The sequence below is a fragment of the Sciurus carolinensis genome, chromosome 15 (assembly GCF_902686445.1).
Source record: "Sciurus carolinensis chromosome 15, mSciCar1.2, whole genome shotgun sequence".
NCBI lineage: Eukaryota > Metazoa > Chordata > Mammalia > Rodentia > Sciuridae > Sciurus > Sciurus carolinensis.
Window position 1 is genome coordinate 54,489,400 of NC_062227.1, and position 17,488 is coordinate 54,506,887.

Consider the following 17,488-nt stretch of genomic DNA (forward strand, 5'->3'; position numbering starts at 1 on the left):
AAAAGGAGGGGAGGAAGAGGAGGACCTGAGGAAGGGAGAAGCAGAGGGAGGAAGGAGGAAGGCAAAGAAAGAAGAGGAAGGAGACAATTTCATTTATAAGAGTGATAGAAAACATGCCTGGGCATAAACTTAACAAGGACATGTAGCAGTTATGTGTAGAAACTTGCAAAGCATTGTTGAGGTGCGTAAAGGAACAGTTGGAGAAGTAGAAAAATGAACCTGGGTGCAGCACTTAATAACCTAAATGTGCAATTCTCCACCCAGGCATTGAAAGGCAGAACAATCAAAATTCCAACAGGATTTTTTTCAAATCACTTAACATCTCAATTTGAAAAAGAATAGCTAATCTTTTTAAAGAATGATCAAAAAGGACTAGTACTGACAGATATTAAAACAAATTACAAAGCTATAATAATTTTAAAATTGTTGGGCTGGACCAGAAATGTCAAACAAATGGAACAGACTAACCAGCTGCGGCGGGGCTAGCAGGGGAACTGGGGATGCTCACAGCTTGTCACTTGCCTCCTGTTTGGGCAGCACTTTATCTTTTCCAAGTTTAAATGCCTTAGGTTTTCAGAATCTCGAGAAGGAAGCTGAACTGACATACTAGACCCACTTATTAGAAGAGGAAATGAGAGTGTGGAGATGAAGCCCTTGTCCAGGGTGACCTGGTGAGGTTCTGGCAGGGGTCAGACTCCCCAGTCAAGATCTGGTTCCCAGCCATGGGGTTGTCTCAGTCCTTATGTGCTGCCACGATGACCTCACAGAGTCATAACACTGGGCCATCTGCAAGCTGTGCCTTGTCTTCTGTGGGATGGTGGGCAGGGTAGAGCGGGAGGTGGGGCGAGTCTCCAGCAGAGGTCAGATCTGGCCTGGCACCTGCTTATTTATGTACATCCCAGGAGCTAACATGGGTTTGGCATTTTAAAATGGTTAGACAGGGGAGCCTAAAGATGGATAAGACTTTGTGGCATGAAAATCACATGAAATTCAAATTTCAGTGTCCACAGATGAAGATTTATTGGAACCCAGTCACACCCATTTAGGTATCATCTACAGCTGCTTTTGTACTTCCCCGGCAGAGTTGTTGCTGCAGAGACCAAATGATCTGCAAAGCTAGAAATATTTTCTGAGCAAGCTTTATAGAAAAGGGTTGCTGATTTCTGGTCTAGAATATTAAAATTAAGTGTGGGAAACTCTTTTCTCCATGGAGGGTCTCCTGGGTGAGCTAGGCCTGGACATGGAGACAGGGCCAGTGAGGTCCAATAGGGACTGAAACCCAGCCTCTCAGAATTGATGGGAAACCTGGAGTGGCCATTCTCTAGACTGTCATCTGAGAGCCAGAAGCTCCAGTGGGCTGCCCAGTGAGAGGGAAGGTGGCAAGGCATTCACAGGGACCCAACCCACCCTGGTAGCTGTTACAGAGGTGACAGCTAGCCCACCCTCACCCACAGACATCACTCCAACCAACCTCCAACCCTCAGTCCTCTCTCAGGACTATCTTAGTGGCAAGAATGGCCACTCTCCCTCTCCTCCAGCCCCACTCACGTGATCTCATTGTTCATATCGGTGATGTCTATTCTGTCCAGGAACCAGCCTGGTCTGCTGCCTGTGTTGTCATGGCGAATCCTAATCTTGGTCAGAGCCCCCAGGTCAATGGCGTAGATGGTAAAGGTGTCTGTCTAGAAGAGGCCAGAGTAGCACTCAGAGGGGTAAGACCCACCCTCTCCCCACCTTACCATCAGACCCCCATCTCCTAAGGACCCATCACCCAGAGGTGGATGACAAGACCCAAAGCAACCAGGGCTAGAGCAAAGGAAACCACAGCTCATTAGTTTGGTGTTCACTCTGTACTGTTGGTTTTTAACCAGCCCATGCCAGGGGATCTTCTTTCTCATTGTCCAGAAAGGTGGAGGGAAGAGAGAGAAGGCGAAGGTGACCATGAGAGAGAGAGGCAGAGAGTTGACAAGACTACTGGATGCCAGATTTTTAGTATACGTGTGTCTCAGGGGTGACAGAGATCCACCATGTGTGTGTGCTCATGTGCATCTCCTTCAACCACAAATTTTCATTAAGCACCTGCCATGAGTCAGTCCTGTGCAAATCCAAAGTGATTGACAGGAACAGAAGGCTTGGAGTTGCTCGCCATTTAGGTGGGAAGATGGAAAGGAACCATACACGTGTACGTGGGCTGCCATATGCACCGGAGGAAGATGACGACACCAGGACCCCAAATGTGAATGGGGTATTCTTGGGTATCCTCTTTCGACTCTTTATTGTGCAAAAGATTTCAAATCCTCATAAAACTTTCAGAAATAATACAATGAAAGTCTGCTCACCTTAACTTATATCTACACTTACATGCAACATTTTCTGTATTACTCTATCTGTTCTCTCTCTTGCTGTCCTTTCTACTTTTATTCTGAACTATTTGAAAGTAAGTGGAAGATACCATGATCCTTCACCCCTAAATATTCCAGCGAGAATTCCCTAAGAACAAGAACATTCTCATATAGTCACAGTGCAATGACCAAATATGTGAAATATAGTGTCCACACATACAGACATGTGTCATTTAATGATAGGGATACATTTTGAGAATTATGTCACTAGGTGATTTTTGTTATTATGTGAAAAAAAAAATGAGAATGTACTTACAAAAACTAGCCAGATGCCCCTGGGTGATATAATCTTACAGGACTACTGCTATATATGCCATTTGTCATTGACCAAAATGACAAGTTGTTGTATGACTGAGGACTGTAGCATTATCTAATATAGAGTCCATATCCAGGTTTCACCAATTGTGCTAGTTTTGTTCTCTGCAGCAACTTCCCCCAGCCTGGGAAGGGAGAGGCCACCATTTTTCAAGGAGAGCACTGAAACGCAGGAGGAACCCTGGTGCTCAAGCCACGGAAGGAGGGCTGAAGGAAAACGCAAGAGCCCCAGAAAAAAATCAAGTTGTGGAGTCCAGAAGTATCTCAATGGATGGGGTTTATTGTTTTTCCTCCTCTGTGTTGATGAAAGAACCTGATCTGGGGATGAGGACAGGAATGGGAAGGACAGGGGACAGTGGATTTTGTGAAACCTCAAGGGATAAAAATTACAGCTTTATTTTTTCCTGCTTTTCCCTTTCACCTGGAAGAGTGAGAGGCTTGCGTTTCTTTCGCGGATTTTTCCACGGACTGCCTCAGGATACAGTCCAACCTTCCAGCCTGTCTTTCAAGCACCTCTTGGCCCCACCCACCCCACTGGTCTTATCCAAGCCATCCTCAAGCTGGGCCCGAGTCCACCTCCACCTCTTCACTCATGCGGCCTGGTCTTCTGCAAACATCTTTCACTGTCTTTTTTATTTTTTTATTTTTGGTTCCACTGAGGATTGAATCCAAGGGTGTTCTACTGTGGAGCTACATCCCCAGCCCTTTTTGTTGTCTATTTTGAGACAGGGTCTCTTTAAGTTGCTGAGGCTAGCCTTGAACTTGCCATCCTCCTACCTCAGCCTCCCAAGTCACTGGGCGTACAAGTGTGCACCACGATGTCTGGCTCACTGTAATCTTCATACACCTGCACCATACTTATCTTAGTCTCCCCTTCCCACCAAGCCTTCTTCAAGGTGCCCCTTGCCCTGAGCCTCTGTCAGATACTGTTCTCCAGTTGTCCCTGAGAATCAGCTGGCCTGTGGCTCCATTAGAACCTGCTTGTCCTCTTCTCACCCTCCACCATGTGCTGGTGTTTAGAGAAGAGGCACTACCACCACACCTCGGTGGGTGGAAAGAAGCGCCCAGCTAGACAGCTTGCAGATGCTGTGCTGGGGGGCAGTCATGGGGACCACCAAAGGGCACCAGGTCCCATGCCTGAGTCCCACCCCCAAGGGACAGACACCCCTTACTCTACCTGCCCCTGCTCAAACTTGTTGGATTTGTCTGACTTCTTCAGGGGCCTCTCGCCCGTGTCCCCATACTCCTCACCGTAGATGGTCAGAAAGACGTTGGCATCTGTGCCAGCCTTGGGCACGTTCCCTGTGATCACCTGGACTTCATAGGTGTTGGCTGGAGACACAGAAAGATGCAGCATTGAGAACGCCAGGACCATGAGGCAGGCCTGAGAGCCAGCCTCTCAGGTCCAGGCAAACCCTGGGAGCAGGAAGAATCTATGGGTACCTCTGCGCCAACCTGGAACAGAACCTGCCCCTCTTCCCACCTAGGGCATCTTCACAGCGAAGCTAAGAGCAACATTTGACTTCGACAACCCCCTCTCCTTGTGGCCCCCACATTTAGTTATATCAGGGCCCCTCTCCAAGCCATTGGATCCTCTTGAGCGCCTCTGGCCAAGGGCCATGCTCAGCCCCAAACAGAACTGTCCCCGGTGGCTTTTCAGATAAAGGCCAGCAGAGCTATTCAGGAATCATGGTGGGTGCCCACCTACTCAGCCTTTATGTGAGGGAGATCGAGCCACCCCTGATTCCTCCCTGGTCCCTTTAGGGGACTATGGCCCCTCAGGCTTACGCTCAGGACCAGGCCGGCCCGCTGGTACCAGCTCCACAACCAGTTCGTCGTCCTCCTTGCCCCGGGCCAGCCACCGGTGGGCTTCGAACTTGTACTGCTCGATCACCTCCTGCATGCCGGGCCCGAACTCCTCCTCTTCCTCCTCCTCCTCGGACTCCTCCTCCTCCTCCTCCTCTTCCGACGAGGACTCCTCCGATGAGGACTCCTCCTCTTCGCCCTCCTCCTCCTCCTCGTCGCTGCCCTTCCTCTTCTTCTTCTTCTTCTTCCTCTGCAGCTTGGCTTTCAGTCGCTCCTTCTTGAGCAGCTGCCGCAGCTTCTCCTTCTCCTTCTTCTTCCGGGCCTCCTGCTCCGGCGTGAGCTCCATCTCCCGCACCACCAGCTGCCGCAGCCACACAGCGTCCACAAACCAGCTGGGCCCGAAGCCCTCGCCCGTGTGCCCCAGCCGGATCTTGTAGACCTCACCCACGTCTGCCGCCTCCAGCTGTGCAGGGCACAAGGCAGAGTGGCTGGGGTGGCCAACCCGCCTCTCCTGCAGAGTCAGGAGCAGGTCCTGCCGTGCTGGGCTGTGGCTCAGGAGGCCCAGGGCCTCCACACTCAAGTGTTCCCTGGCTCCCCTGTCCAACCCCGCCCCGCCCCGCTCCTGGGGCCTGGTCCCAGTGGCCCCCAAACTCCTTTTCTTCTAACCCCTGTGGTAGTTGATCTCATGTGCCCCTTTCTCTCTCTCACACACACACACCGCTCAGTCCTGTGGTTCCCTCTCTTGGCCTGCCTTGGTTTTCTCCTTACCCCTAGCTCACACATATTCCTTCCCATTCCTGTGCTTTATTACTGCTTTTTTGAAAACGTTTTGTGTCCTTCAGGTTTACTTTCCCAAGATTTTTTAGTATTTAGATCTGTGACTTTTGTAATAAGCAAAAGAAAACAAATGTTCTTTTTTTTCTCATCCATGTCCCCAGAGATCTCAGGCCCATCCCAGACGCACAGCTTCAGCTGGCCTGACTGGCCCTTTTTCGAGAGCTTGGAGCTCATGGTGGCCTGGCCTGGATGCATTCTTTGTCCCTAAGGGCTCTGAGTTCCTTAAGGGTGGGGACCATCATCCTCTCTCCCCACTGGGCGTAGCGCAAACTGGCTCCAAGTGCAGTGTGAACAGAGTCCTCAGCCTTAGATGGCACTGTCACTCTGTCCTGAACCACGTGCTCTCAGGAAGGACCTGCATGAGTTGAGGTCTGGTTGCTACAGACCCCAGGGAGAAGCTCACATGGGATCTTTGCTAGTCCAGCTCCTCCTGGGTACCCTGATGCTGATAAACCCCTGTCTGGGTGTTTGACCTTTCTCAAAACCTGGTTCCACCAGTTATCCCACTTGAGTGCCAGAAAAACTGAAGCCTAGGGCTGTCCCATGGTCACTCCTGTTCCATGATTTGATTCTAGACCTAGAGGAGACTGCAAGTCTCCTGACCTCCTGCTCATGAACTCGCAATTGGCCAAACCATCTTTGTGAAAAAACCATCAGCCACAATGGAGTCCAGGGCCCAGGGAATGCAGAATTTATTCTTTCCCACTACCTAGGGAATGGGCACTGGGCCTGGTGAACCGTCTCTTGAGCACATTAGTTCTCCTCTCCAGCATTTGCCTAGTTACAGCACCCCTGTGACCACCTTCCCATGGAGGCCTGTTTGTGCCCCCTCCCATCTGCCCTCCCAGCTATGCCCAGCTCCCCTGCCCAGCCAGCTCACCCCCAGAAGGTGCACTGCTTGGTCACATCTCCATAACTGAGTGCATTCCCCAACATTGACTCTTTGGATTGTTACAGGGACTGTGAAGCCAGCCCGGCAGGTATTATAAAATGAGACTTCAGCTAATGAGGAAGTGGAGACTCAGAGAGATCAAATACTCAGGCCTCAGCCTGCTCAGCACTGTATGAGGACATTCAACTCAACGAGGCCTCTCCTGCTCTCATATGCCAGACACCTGTGACTCTGACCTGGATCCAACTTGGCCAGGGCCTTCTACTCTGGGCACTGGGTAAGGACCTTCACTGAAGGCCGAGTTCCTATGGTACATAAACACACATATAGTGTCCAACAGGAACATGTTCTCCATATATACATATCTGCACATGCATACACATGATCCTGTGTTCAACCTAAAAGATCCATGAGTCCCTCAAGGGACGCCACCCCTGCATCTTCCTGGTCTACCAACAACATGGTCACATTCACATAGTTTTACTTCTATACAGAGACTTGCGAGAGAGGAGGCCTGGGGCACTTAGAACACAGCATTAAACTCCCATCAACCAGAACCATGGCCCTGTCATCAGGCCTGAGAGAACTGCAGAATCAGAAGCCACAGGCTGGGAAGTAGATGGAAGAACCTGACCATAGTGCCATCATTGGTTAAGGAAGAACCATCCACTCCTGGGTTCTCAAAATTGACAGCATGTTAGAATCACTGGTAAAACTTTCTAAAAGAAAGACATCCTAGGATGGGAATGCGGCTCAGAGGTAGAGCGCTCACCTAGCATGCACGAAGCCCTGGATCTGATCTCAGTGCTGCAAAAACGAAAACCCCGGAAACATGTCCCACCTCCAGAGATCTGCCTTGACTGTCTGGGGTGTGTCCTCAGGTGAATGCAACAGGAGACCAAAGATGAGATCCCCTGATCTAGCCCAATCTGTTCATTATAGGTCAAAAACTCAGGTCTGGAGAAAGGAGGTTCCTCTCCAAGTCACAAGAGAATCCTGGTCCAAAACTCTACACCCAGTTTCACTACCCAAGGACCCCCCCCTCCCAGGAAGCCCAGGGGACCCTAGTACAACCTGGGCTCCAGGTAGCACCTCCCACCCAGCAGCAGGGAGGCAGCTATGCTTGAGTGGGTGTCGGCTAAGAAATAAGAACAGCCAGGGAACCATCCTGGTGTCCACTGGACCTCTGTGGGCACCCCTGCTGCTCATCCCACACACCTGGAACGTGTTCTTGGATGCCCGATCAAAAGCCTTGGAGCGGCTGGAGAGGAAGAGCACCTCAGTCTTGCCTTCCTCACCGTAGATCTGTAAGTAGACTCGGGCGGTGGTGCCTGCACCACCCACGTCCCCCGTCCAAACATCGACCTCGTAGTGGACCACTGAGAAATGTGGGAGAAACAGGACACTCAGTAATAGCAATAACGATAGTCACAAAACAAACACTCCCTGAGCCTGTTCCACGTGCCCCTGCTCCCAGCACCATGAGGAAGTGCCATCATCCCTCATTTTGCAGATGGGCAAACTGAGGCTTAGCGGAACTGAGTGGCTGGTGGAAAAGGCAAGCCTAGCCAATCAGACTCCAGAGAATAGCCATGTCCTCTTCCCATCATTAGACATGCTAGATAATGTCTAAGACTGAAAAATAGAAAACAGATAAGCATACAATTAAAAAGTTTGGAGTTATATTTTCGAGGAACAAGCTAAATTAGTTAAAACAAGGTAGGGCGAAAAGGAAGGGAGAGGACAAATTGCTGTGTGTGTGTGTGGTGCTGGGGAGGGAACCCAGGGCCTTGCACACACCAGACAAGTGCTTTACCACTGAACTGCACCTCAACCCTGTGTTGTCTTTGAATCTTTATCTCCTTGACTAATACCTGGACTGCTCTGTTGGAAATCAAGTTTTAATTCATAAAAGAGGAAAGGGGTCCATTCTTACATGGCAGGTGCCATTGTGAAGCATGTGTGTTCGGTACAGCTTTTGGAGAACTTCCCGGTGGGCTAAGGAGATGAAGTGCACGTGAAAAGATTCAAAGGGTCCTGGCAAAGGAAGAGCCGACTTGGGGTGGGGCTCCTTCTCGGGGGTGGGGGGGGCAGCCTGTGGATGTGAGCAGAGGGCAGCTGCTCTTGGGTGGATTAGACAGATGAAGAAGGGGACTTCCCCTGCTGGAATTTGTCCCACTGTCTTCTCCACCCTCTAGATAACCTCAGGAGTCTCTGACCTACCACGCTCTGGGGCTCACATGAAATGCAGTGGGGGCCAGATCACCTTGAACTTCGACTCCTCGGAAAAGTCACCGCCCTGTCTAAGATGCCCCTCTACCCACCGCCCTGCTAACCCCTCAGGCTGCTTTGTTTTCTTCCGAGCTCGGTGCTTTATCTTTTCTATTTATTACCACGGCTGTGGTGGAAGGCCTGTGAGGACAGGAGTTTTTTCTGCTTTGCTCACCGCGGCCTCCGCAAAGCCCAGAGCAGGGCTGGCTTGGAGCAACCTCAATAGACACCTACTGAAAAAATGAGGGAGCTGTCTTATCTCCTCGGCCAGTGTTCCCAGGGCAAGACGTGGACTATGCCTCAAACTCTTCTCCACGGGGTTGAGAATGTGCAATTTCCAGATATCATTGGCAGCCTTTATCCCAGAAGAAAATTCCATCCACGGAGCCCTCAGTTTCCCCATCTGTAAAATACGCCCTTGTCGCCTCCCAGAACCATAGTACCAGAGGCAACTGGAAGACCCCCTCATCACCCCACAGACTCCCCTCTCCCCACCACTGGAGACAAGACCCAGCTGGCCCAAGGTCCCTCCTCCTTCCCCAGCCCCCACACACAGGGGACCAACACTGCCAGTCCCTCCAGCCTCTTGCATACATTTCTGGATCTCCACGACCTCACTGGGGTAAAGCTCCACCTCCAGGCGCCCATCCGCCTGGTTCTTGTCCAGCCAGCGGTTGGCAGGGAAGGTGTACTGCTTGCCTTGGCGGGGCACGCAGATCTGGACGCTGCCCAGGAACCAGCCCGCATGCATGCCCGTGCTGTCGTGCCCGATGACCAGCCGGTTGATCTGGAAGGAGACCCCAGTGAGGGTGCACAAGGAGTAGGCTGTGGAAACTTCCAAGCTTCCCTCGCTATCTCCCCTCAACTGGATCTCTAGCTCCTCGGAAGAGGGAGGCTCCCAGGAGAGGCTGAGTCGGGCCCGCCATGCCATCTGCCGGCTGGGGTAGCAGGAGGTCTCCCCTCCTACCTGGGGCTTCCATCCCCTCCTCCAGTTCACTCTCAGGGAAACTGTCCCTCTCTAGCCACTTACTTTGCCTTTTGTCATGTTAACATCTTTGCCTGCAGGCAACAGAGAGTGTGGAGGATCCTGAGGGGACTTGGCTTTCCACAATCAGATTGCTTTAATGTTTTGTGGACTTTCTAACATCCAATGGAATTACCTGATGGTCCTTAAGAACCCTTCCTGCCCTGAGATTCTCTCTGTGATGGTTTGAAAGGGTGACACTAGCCATTTCTTGTACCAAAGGGGCAGATTTAGAGAAGTGTCTGCGCAGGCCCTGCTCCTTTCTCTTAGTGTCTCTTAGTATCTGTTGTATACTAGTGCATGAAGCCAGGTCCCCTGAAATTGTCAGAAGGAAACCAGCTGTTTACAAGGTCTGAGGTCCCTTCGAGTGCATGCCAAGGGACACAGGAGAGTTTCATTTTTTTTCCTGCGGGGTGGGACTATGAATGTCCCAGGAAGTCATGGGCTGAAAGGCTCAAAGCAGAGCAGGTGTCTTCTATCTGATGGGGCTGGAAGGTCCCCGAGGGCAGGGACTGTCATTCAGTCCTATAACACCTCGCCTGGAGGCAAAGTAATTGCTCAGTTGCACTTCCAACGCTAATGCTGAGAATCAGAAAACTGATGTAAACAAAGTTAAGTGACCCGGGCATGAGGAGCAAGTGGAAATGCTGGGCCCCTGACCGGGCAGTTGGCACACGGGGCTCAGCTCCCAGCTTCTTGGCCACACTGGTGTTTCAGCAATACCTGGCAGGGCCTGCAGGCCCTCCCACCGCCTCCCCTCCCCACAGACAAAGCATTGATCTGTTGGCTGCTGCCAAAAATCCTTTAGGAAAGGGAACAGCACTTCCACTCTACAATTATTGATTCAACTTCAAATGTAAATACATTTTGATCAAGGAAAACCTAGATTGAAGTTCATTAACCTCAAGAGATAAATGATATGAGATGGTTCCCCAGAGTGTGTGTTGATGGGAGGAGAGAATTCTAGAAATACGGTGGGGCTACAGAGAAGAGCAGGGCAGGAAGCAGAGGCAGCAGGGGGCTTGTCACTGCCTCAGTTCCCACCACACAACCCTCCCTCCAAGAGCAGCAGATGCAACACATTTCCCCACACAGACATTTTGGGGGGTGTCCCCAATGGTCAAGTTCAGGGTTTAGGTCTTTGTTTCTCCAGATCAAGTCAAGAGTCTCACCTTGACCAAACCCCAGCCAGTCTCTTGAGACCTTACTTGGCTAAGCCCCAACTTTGACCTGAACAAAATGACTTGAACAAAACACTAGCATAGTTTCTAAGAGTTCAAGGTCACATTCCTGGGATGACCCTGCCACCCTTAAAATGCCTGCCTGAGAAAACCCGAGACTGTCAAAAGAATGCACTCTGGGTTCCAGGTAGACCTGCAGGTGGCCCTGCTCAGGTTCTGGAGGGTAGAGCCTAACAAGGACATGTGCCAGTAAGCACACCCAGGCGGTGTCATGTGGTCTATGTTAATGAGCCTTCCATTGCTGTGACCAAACACCTGACAAAAACAACTTAGAAGAGGAAAGAATCATTCTGGCTCATGATTTCAGAGAGTCAGTCCATGGTTGTCTGGCTCCAGGGCAGCAGTATGATGGCAGAAGAGCATGGCAGAGGAAATCTACTGTGCTCATGGCAACCGGGAAGCAGAGAAAGTGACACAGAAAGGGGTCTGGGACAGATAGTGCTCCCAAGGGCTTGCCCCAGGGACCCACTTTCCCAGCCTCACCCCACCTGCCTATGTTTTCACCACCTCTCAGAAAGTCCATTCAAATTTTTTTATTAATTTTTTTATTTATTCTAAATAACAAATAAATGGATCACATCAGTCATGCAGTCATATATGTACATGAGGCAATAATGTCTGTTTCACTCAAATTATTAATCCATCAGATAGACTGATCCATAAGAGTCCTTATGATCCAGTCTTTGCCTCTGAACGCTGCTATATTGGGGATCAGGCTTTTTTTCCAGATGAAACCATAACATGGGCCCGCCTCCCCTTACCACTTGTGATTCCTCACTACCCTGACTCTGAGTCCCTGCTCACCTCCTCCTATTCCTTCCTTCTCCCTTAAAAAATGCCTTAGAAACCTCTGCACAGATCAGAGCTGAGCTCAGCTCGCACTGGCCTCTATCCCTGCTGCTGCAGTGTATGCCGAGCGAAGCGGTCTCACCACTCTTGGGGCCAGCTTTATGTTTGATGAGGTGCTCAGACCTCCTACGGCAGGGCCACCTGGGACCTTCAGAGATGGAGACTCTTGGGTCCCATCCCCTAAGAAAGCATCTCTCAGGGGTGGCCTGGAATTGTGCACTGAAACATAATTCCAATGCGTACTCCAGTCTGGCAGTGGGAAGCATTTTCAGGCTTTCCTTTCAGTACTTCCTTCTCTCTTTTCCTTTCCTGCACCCAGTGTCCCCTCTCCAGTGTCTGTGACCCAGGTGCACTGGTTCTGGCCATGCAGGTAAAATGTTGGTGGTAAAGCTACTAAAACCCCACCCTCCAGGAGGCCCTGGGAGCTTAGCCACTGTTCACAGATCTTCGGCAGCTCTAGATCATATCTGGAAAACAGCATCCCTCACTAATGATCCCGCTATGGTTTGGATGTGAGGTGTCCTCCAAAGCTCACATGTGAGACAATGCAGGAGGCTTCAGAGGAGAAATGTTTGGGTTGTGAGAGTCTTAACCCCATCAGTGAATTAATCCCTAATGGGATTAATTGAAGTGGTAGGTGTGGCTGAAGGAGATTGGAATTGGGGCGTGGCTTTGCGGTATATATTTTGTATCTGGAGAGTAGAGTCTCTCTCTGCTTCCTGATGTGAGCTGTTTCCCTCTGCCACACTCTTCCGCCATGATGCTCTGCCTCACCGCCAGCCCTGAGGAATGGAGGTGGCTTTCTATGGACGAGGACCCCTGAAACCATGAGCCCTCAAATAAACCTTTCTTCCTCTATAATTGTGCTGATCAGATCATTTAGTCACAGCAGCGAAAAGCTGACTAAAGTAATTCCCAAGTTAACATCTCTTTTCCTTCAAAATAGGCTCACCCATGTATGCACAAGTGTGTGCATGCACATGCAGGTAGATCCATATGTGGTCCTGTGCAGAATGGGTGGGATGATGTCACACTACCTTGGGAAAGGACACTTACAGTTCCAATGTTCAGGGTCTCCAGGGTGAACTCGTCAACCCGGCCACGTTCAAAATAATCTTTGAGGTTATTGTCGGAGACAAGAAAAACTTGTTTGATGGTGTCGGATTTATCCCCATAGAGTTTGATATAGACCTTGGAATCTGTGCTGGCTCCAGAAACATCCCCAGTCTTCACACTGATGTGATAACGGAAATCTGAGCAGTCCAAGGCAGAGGGAGAAAGGGGGAGGTCAGTGCAGGTCAGAGGGCAAGCAGAAGAGTGCAGGGGACAAGATGGCAGTCTGCAGCCAAGGGAGACATGGGCTGGGAGTCAAGAAATCAGGTCCTGTGACTTGGGGTGGGAGCTCCCTTCATCTCTGTGGATTTCTAGTAGGTACCCTGCCTGCTCCAGAATGGTGAATACTGAGAACAGGAAGGGACATTGCAAACCACAGGCCAGGGCACCAAAACTTAGGGCAAGAGGAGCTCCAGCAATCACCTGGCCCAGCTTCTCCTCTGATGGACGAGGAAACTGAGATCAAGGGTGCATCATCTGACAGCATTGAGCCTTCCAGGCACACAGCACTGTGGCTAAGGATTCTCACCCCAGTTATCCAGGCAAGGAAGAGGAGACTCAGAGGTTGTATGTTTGGAGCAAGATGGTGACATTTAAGATGTCACCAGCCTGGAGTGAAATCTTGACATGGACCTAAAGCCCCCTGATCTTAACTGGACCCAGGCGGATGTGACTTTATCAGTCAGAAAGTTCTGCATCACCTGTGCACATGGATAAAACACCCAAAGAAAAGGTGAGTCCTGGGATAACATGGAGGCAAGATCCAAAATTCTCCAAGTGTGCTTCAGAACTTGTATCTTGGGGAAAGGAGAAGCAGAATTGAGGGGCAAGTGAAGCTATCTCCAGGGCCTGCCACTCAGACTCCCTGGGGTCTTCCCATTGGGAAAACAGGGCTGGAGTAAGAGAGCTGAGCCTACCTTGCTGAGGGTCAGCCCTGCAGATGGCCAGGCCTGGTTCAGATCAGTCCACTAGGGACATCCAAGTGCATTTAAGGATTTCCTTGCTGAAAGATGTACCAGGAACTAGAAGATCTCTTTCTTAGGCCAGTTTCCTTCTAAACCTTATCTAAGATTCTGACTGGGAAAGCTGGGGACTGAGGGCCCTGTCCACACGGCAAGACAGGAGGCTGCTGGGGTGGGAAGAGAGAGATGTAAGATGGTGGCACCCTGGGTACTCGTGCCAGCTCCATCCCTGACTACAGGCCTGGTGTATGGGGGGTAGGGGTGTCCCCAACACAGTTGCAGGTCACCTTCTCTCCTGAGGTCCTTCCCATCTCTTAAGTCCTATAATTCTGAGTCTAGACACTAGACACTCCAATTCCAACTTTCTGATCTGATCTTAGCAAACGTCAAGTATAAACCTCTAGCTCCTCCTGACTTCAGTTCTCCATCTAAAGAAAGAATAGCATCAGCTCCACCTCCCTTTGGGATATTGCAGATGAGACAGAAATCACAACCATGAGGTGTTGGTATTGTTAGGACTTAGAGATAAGTTTCTTTTAAATTTTGCTTCGAGCTCATGATGAAACCACAGAACTAGAAGAAATATCACCAGTGAGGAAAACCATAAGGCCTCCGGGAGAAAATCCAGCTTTAAACACAACATGCTCCTCCCCACCAGGGCCTGGCAGGTACCCTCCACACTGGGCTCATTAGCTGGTGTTACTGTTCTTGCTACTCTGTTGACCCAAATGCATTCAAGGCCTCACACCTGTGGCCACAAAGGGACAACACAAAAGGACATGCCAGACATTTCCAGCCCCTCCCTCAGGGCCACTCCTCTCTACCGCCCTAGGGCTGCCTCCTTGAAATGGAGAGCACGGGTTTGCTCAAAGGGCTCCCTTCTGCCCAGCTGGAGGAGGGCACCCTTCCTGCCAGGGCACACCCACCACCCACTCATCGGGACAACTCACTCTTGAGTGTGGCATTGCTGTCACTGGGCAGCAACTCTCGGACCAGCTGCCCATCATCCTTATCCTTGTCCAGCCACCTGGTGGGCAAACAGGATGATGTCAGTACTTTGAGGGGGGCAGGCAGACACCCCAACCATCATGCCCTTCCTGCAGTCACCAGGGTGGCCAGAACTTTGAACTGAACAAAGGAAAGTGGATCCTGAGGGACTCCCAACAAAGAAAGCAGCCCACCCAGACCAGCGAAGGAGGACTTCCTGGAGCAGGTACCACGTGGGTGTTGCTGAGGCCGGAAGGGTGAGCATGCGTGCACTAGGAGAAGGAGGAGGAGCATCCCAAAGGGAACAACGTGTCCTGATGGAAATCCAGAGCTGACAGAGGCCCGTGTGGATGGGAGGCAGCCAGTGAGGGGCCGCGTGCTGGCCGATGAAGCTGGAAGGGCACGGCCACAGGATGGAGGCCCTTGGTGCTCACAGTGAACAAAGCACTGTTGTCATCAAAAGCAACCACCTCTCTTGCAAGAGCCTTCTGTGTACCTGGCACTGTGCTAAGAGCTCTGGACTGGGAGAAGGCAGAGAAGACACTGGGATGAACAAGACCCAGCCCAGGCCGTCGAGAGCCTCCAGTCTGGTTAAGAAGACAGGAAAAGCCGCACGCAGCACTGGGGACAAAGACAAAGATGGTGCCGGATCAAAGTGAGTGCTGGAGGAAGCAGAGGCAGGAAAAGGGCTCACAGTGAGGGGGCTGGACCTGCAGCTTCAAGGATGAGTGAGTTGCCTTTGAGAAGAAGCTGGGTCTGTGCCCTGCAGGGCTTGACAGCTGTGATGCATCACTCTGTCACAGCAAGCCACGGCCCAGCTCTCTGCTGTCATCCCCCCTCAGGGGGTGGGGGGCAGACTACCCACCTGGAAAGTACCTTTCCCAGTGCCCAGTGGCCCAGGCAGTTGGCGATTTGGGGCTCATGGCAGCAGAATTGACAACCTCAGTGTTCTGCAGGGTATCATGGACCAACACATTGGCCTCTTGCTGAAGCATCTCTGACTTTATGTCTTGGTATTTATGTTCACAGCCCACCCCTAGCGCACTCCAGAGAGAGGCCAGAGAGTCTGGGAAGTGGAGGCCCTGCTTCTCCCTAAACCTTCTGGTGTGACGCTCAGGTCTCTGGGAATTGTAGTCTGCTCTACTAATAGGCTATCTTGTCTCAGGGACAACAGAGGCAACACCATGACCTCTGCCATCCCTTCTCTCCCAACCTCCCTTCCCAATCTCACGGTCTTCCATTCCTCTGGGACCCTGCAGTCAGTTGTCTATGAGTTAACCCTATATCGCTCAGCTGTTATACTCCTCGGCCTTGGTGATGAACCCAGGAGACTCCAAGACAGGAAGACACATGATGGCACCCTGAGCAGAGATAAGGGGGGATTTGGGAACAGAGGCTGCTAGCTAGTTTCCCTTAAATTGACCCCTTGGGACCTCCCTTTCTGTTCATCAAGCTGAGGTCATTCTGGCAACTCCCATAGCCACAGAGCCTGCAGAAGAGGAAAGACTGTGAGGTGCCCTGGCCACGCATTTGCAGGGGGGAAGGTTGGAAAGCCAGCAGGCCCCAGCCATGGGAAATCCCAGCAGCTCTTCCTTCTCTCTCCATTGATCCATCCCCGGCCTCTTCCAATGGTAAAAGGAAACCATGACTCATCATTTCATTTCCACCTAAATATTTGCAGGGTATTAATAGATACTTAAAAAAAAAAAAAAAGTTGTTTCCTTTTGGCTTCAAACACTTCAGCCCAGTTTCACAGTGAGATGTTGCTAAATGGATAAATCAATCTGTTGGTGGCTTCATTACTCTTTTCCTGGGCTCACACACACACACACACACGCACACCTGCCCTAGCTAAATGCTTCCTATCCTGGCAGAGAAGGCTCAGCCGAGGAAAGAAGCAGCGCGCAGGCGCAGGCCCCAAGCTAATCCTACTGCGTGAGCCTCCTGGAGTTGCTCAAGGAGAAAGCCAAGGACCACCTTGACTCGAGTCATTCCTTGTCTAAAATGCCCAACGGGAACCCAAGCTGGCTATGTAAGAAATCCAAGTGCTTCACAAAAAAGAAGAGAAAGAGAGAGGAAGGAAGAGAGAAGAAGCTTCACTCACTCACAGGCTGGGGAAAGGAAATGCAGACAAAGTGAGATAGCTTGAAAAGATGCTAACCGGGAAGAGATGTGGTCAGAAGACTGTTTAAACAAAAACACACCTTTAATTCCAAAGCTTTAATCAGTATGCAACGAATTCTTTGCAGTAGCTCTCATTTAGATTCAGAAATTGTCAAATTTTATTATGAGAAAATACCAACTTTTGATACTTAAACGGAGCAAATTAGAAGTGCACCGGATACTGGCCCCAGCCAGGGTGGCTGGGACATGGGGCTCAGCTCTAAGCACTGCCAGCGAGGCTGCCTCTTCCCCGACAGCCTCGAGCTGGTTGTGCTCCTTGGCCCTGGCAGTAGTGTAGGGTCTCCCACAGACTCAGGGAGCAGAGCCTAGGCTGGAGGAAATGCGAGCAGATGGGACTCAGGTACCTGAGACACGGGAACTCCACGTTGTCACTCTCCGGCTGGCCCTCCTCTCTCACCAGCACCCGTTCCAGGTACCAGCCGCTCCCTGAGCCTTTGCCATCGTGTCTGATCCTCACCCGCCTCACCTTCCTCATGGTGACAGACTCGATGGTGAACTCATCGGCCTTCAGGGAGGGAGAGACAGCCGGGTCAGTTGGGATCCATTAGGTGGTGGCTACCCCAGGACCCAAACACCAAAGGGAGACACACACCCAGAAATCAGAA

The 17,488-nt window shown here is 51.0% G+C and overlaps 1 protein-coding gene across 3 annotated transcripts in view; it reads right to left on the bottom strand.

The window, feature by feature from the left end:
• The window catches only part of Loxhd1 (lipoxygenase homology PLAT domains 1), a 143,983-nt gene that overhangs the window by 58,765 nt on the left and 67,730 nt on the right, over nucleotides 1-17,488 (bottom strand). For 2 of the 3 annotated variants that reach the window (XM_047526739.1, XM_047526737.1), the window contains exons 14-21: nucleotides 17,228-17,388; nucleotides 14,663-14,739; nucleotides 12,694-12,890; nucleotides 9,118-9,310; nucleotides 7,471-7,631; nucleotides 4,506-4,986; nucleotides 3,895-4,049; nucleotides 1,549-1,682 (exon numbers count right to left, since the gene is read on the bottom strand). In XM_047526739.1, coding sequence (XP_047382695.1) covers nucleotides 1,549-1,682; nucleotides 3,895-4,049; nucleotides 4,506-4,986; nucleotides 7,471-7,631; nucleotides 9,118-9,310; nucleotides 12,694-12,890; nucleotides 14,663-14,739; nucleotides 17,228-17,388 — 1,559 coding nt within the window. The remainder of the gene's footprint in view (nucleotides 1-1,548; nucleotides 1,683-3,894; nucleotides 4,050-4,505; nucleotides 4,987-7,470; nucleotides 7,632-9,117; nucleotides 9,311-12,693; nucleotides 12,891-14,662; nucleotides 14,740-17,227; nucleotides 17,389-17,488) is intronic. The other variant, XM_047526740.1, reaches the window with a different exon arrangement.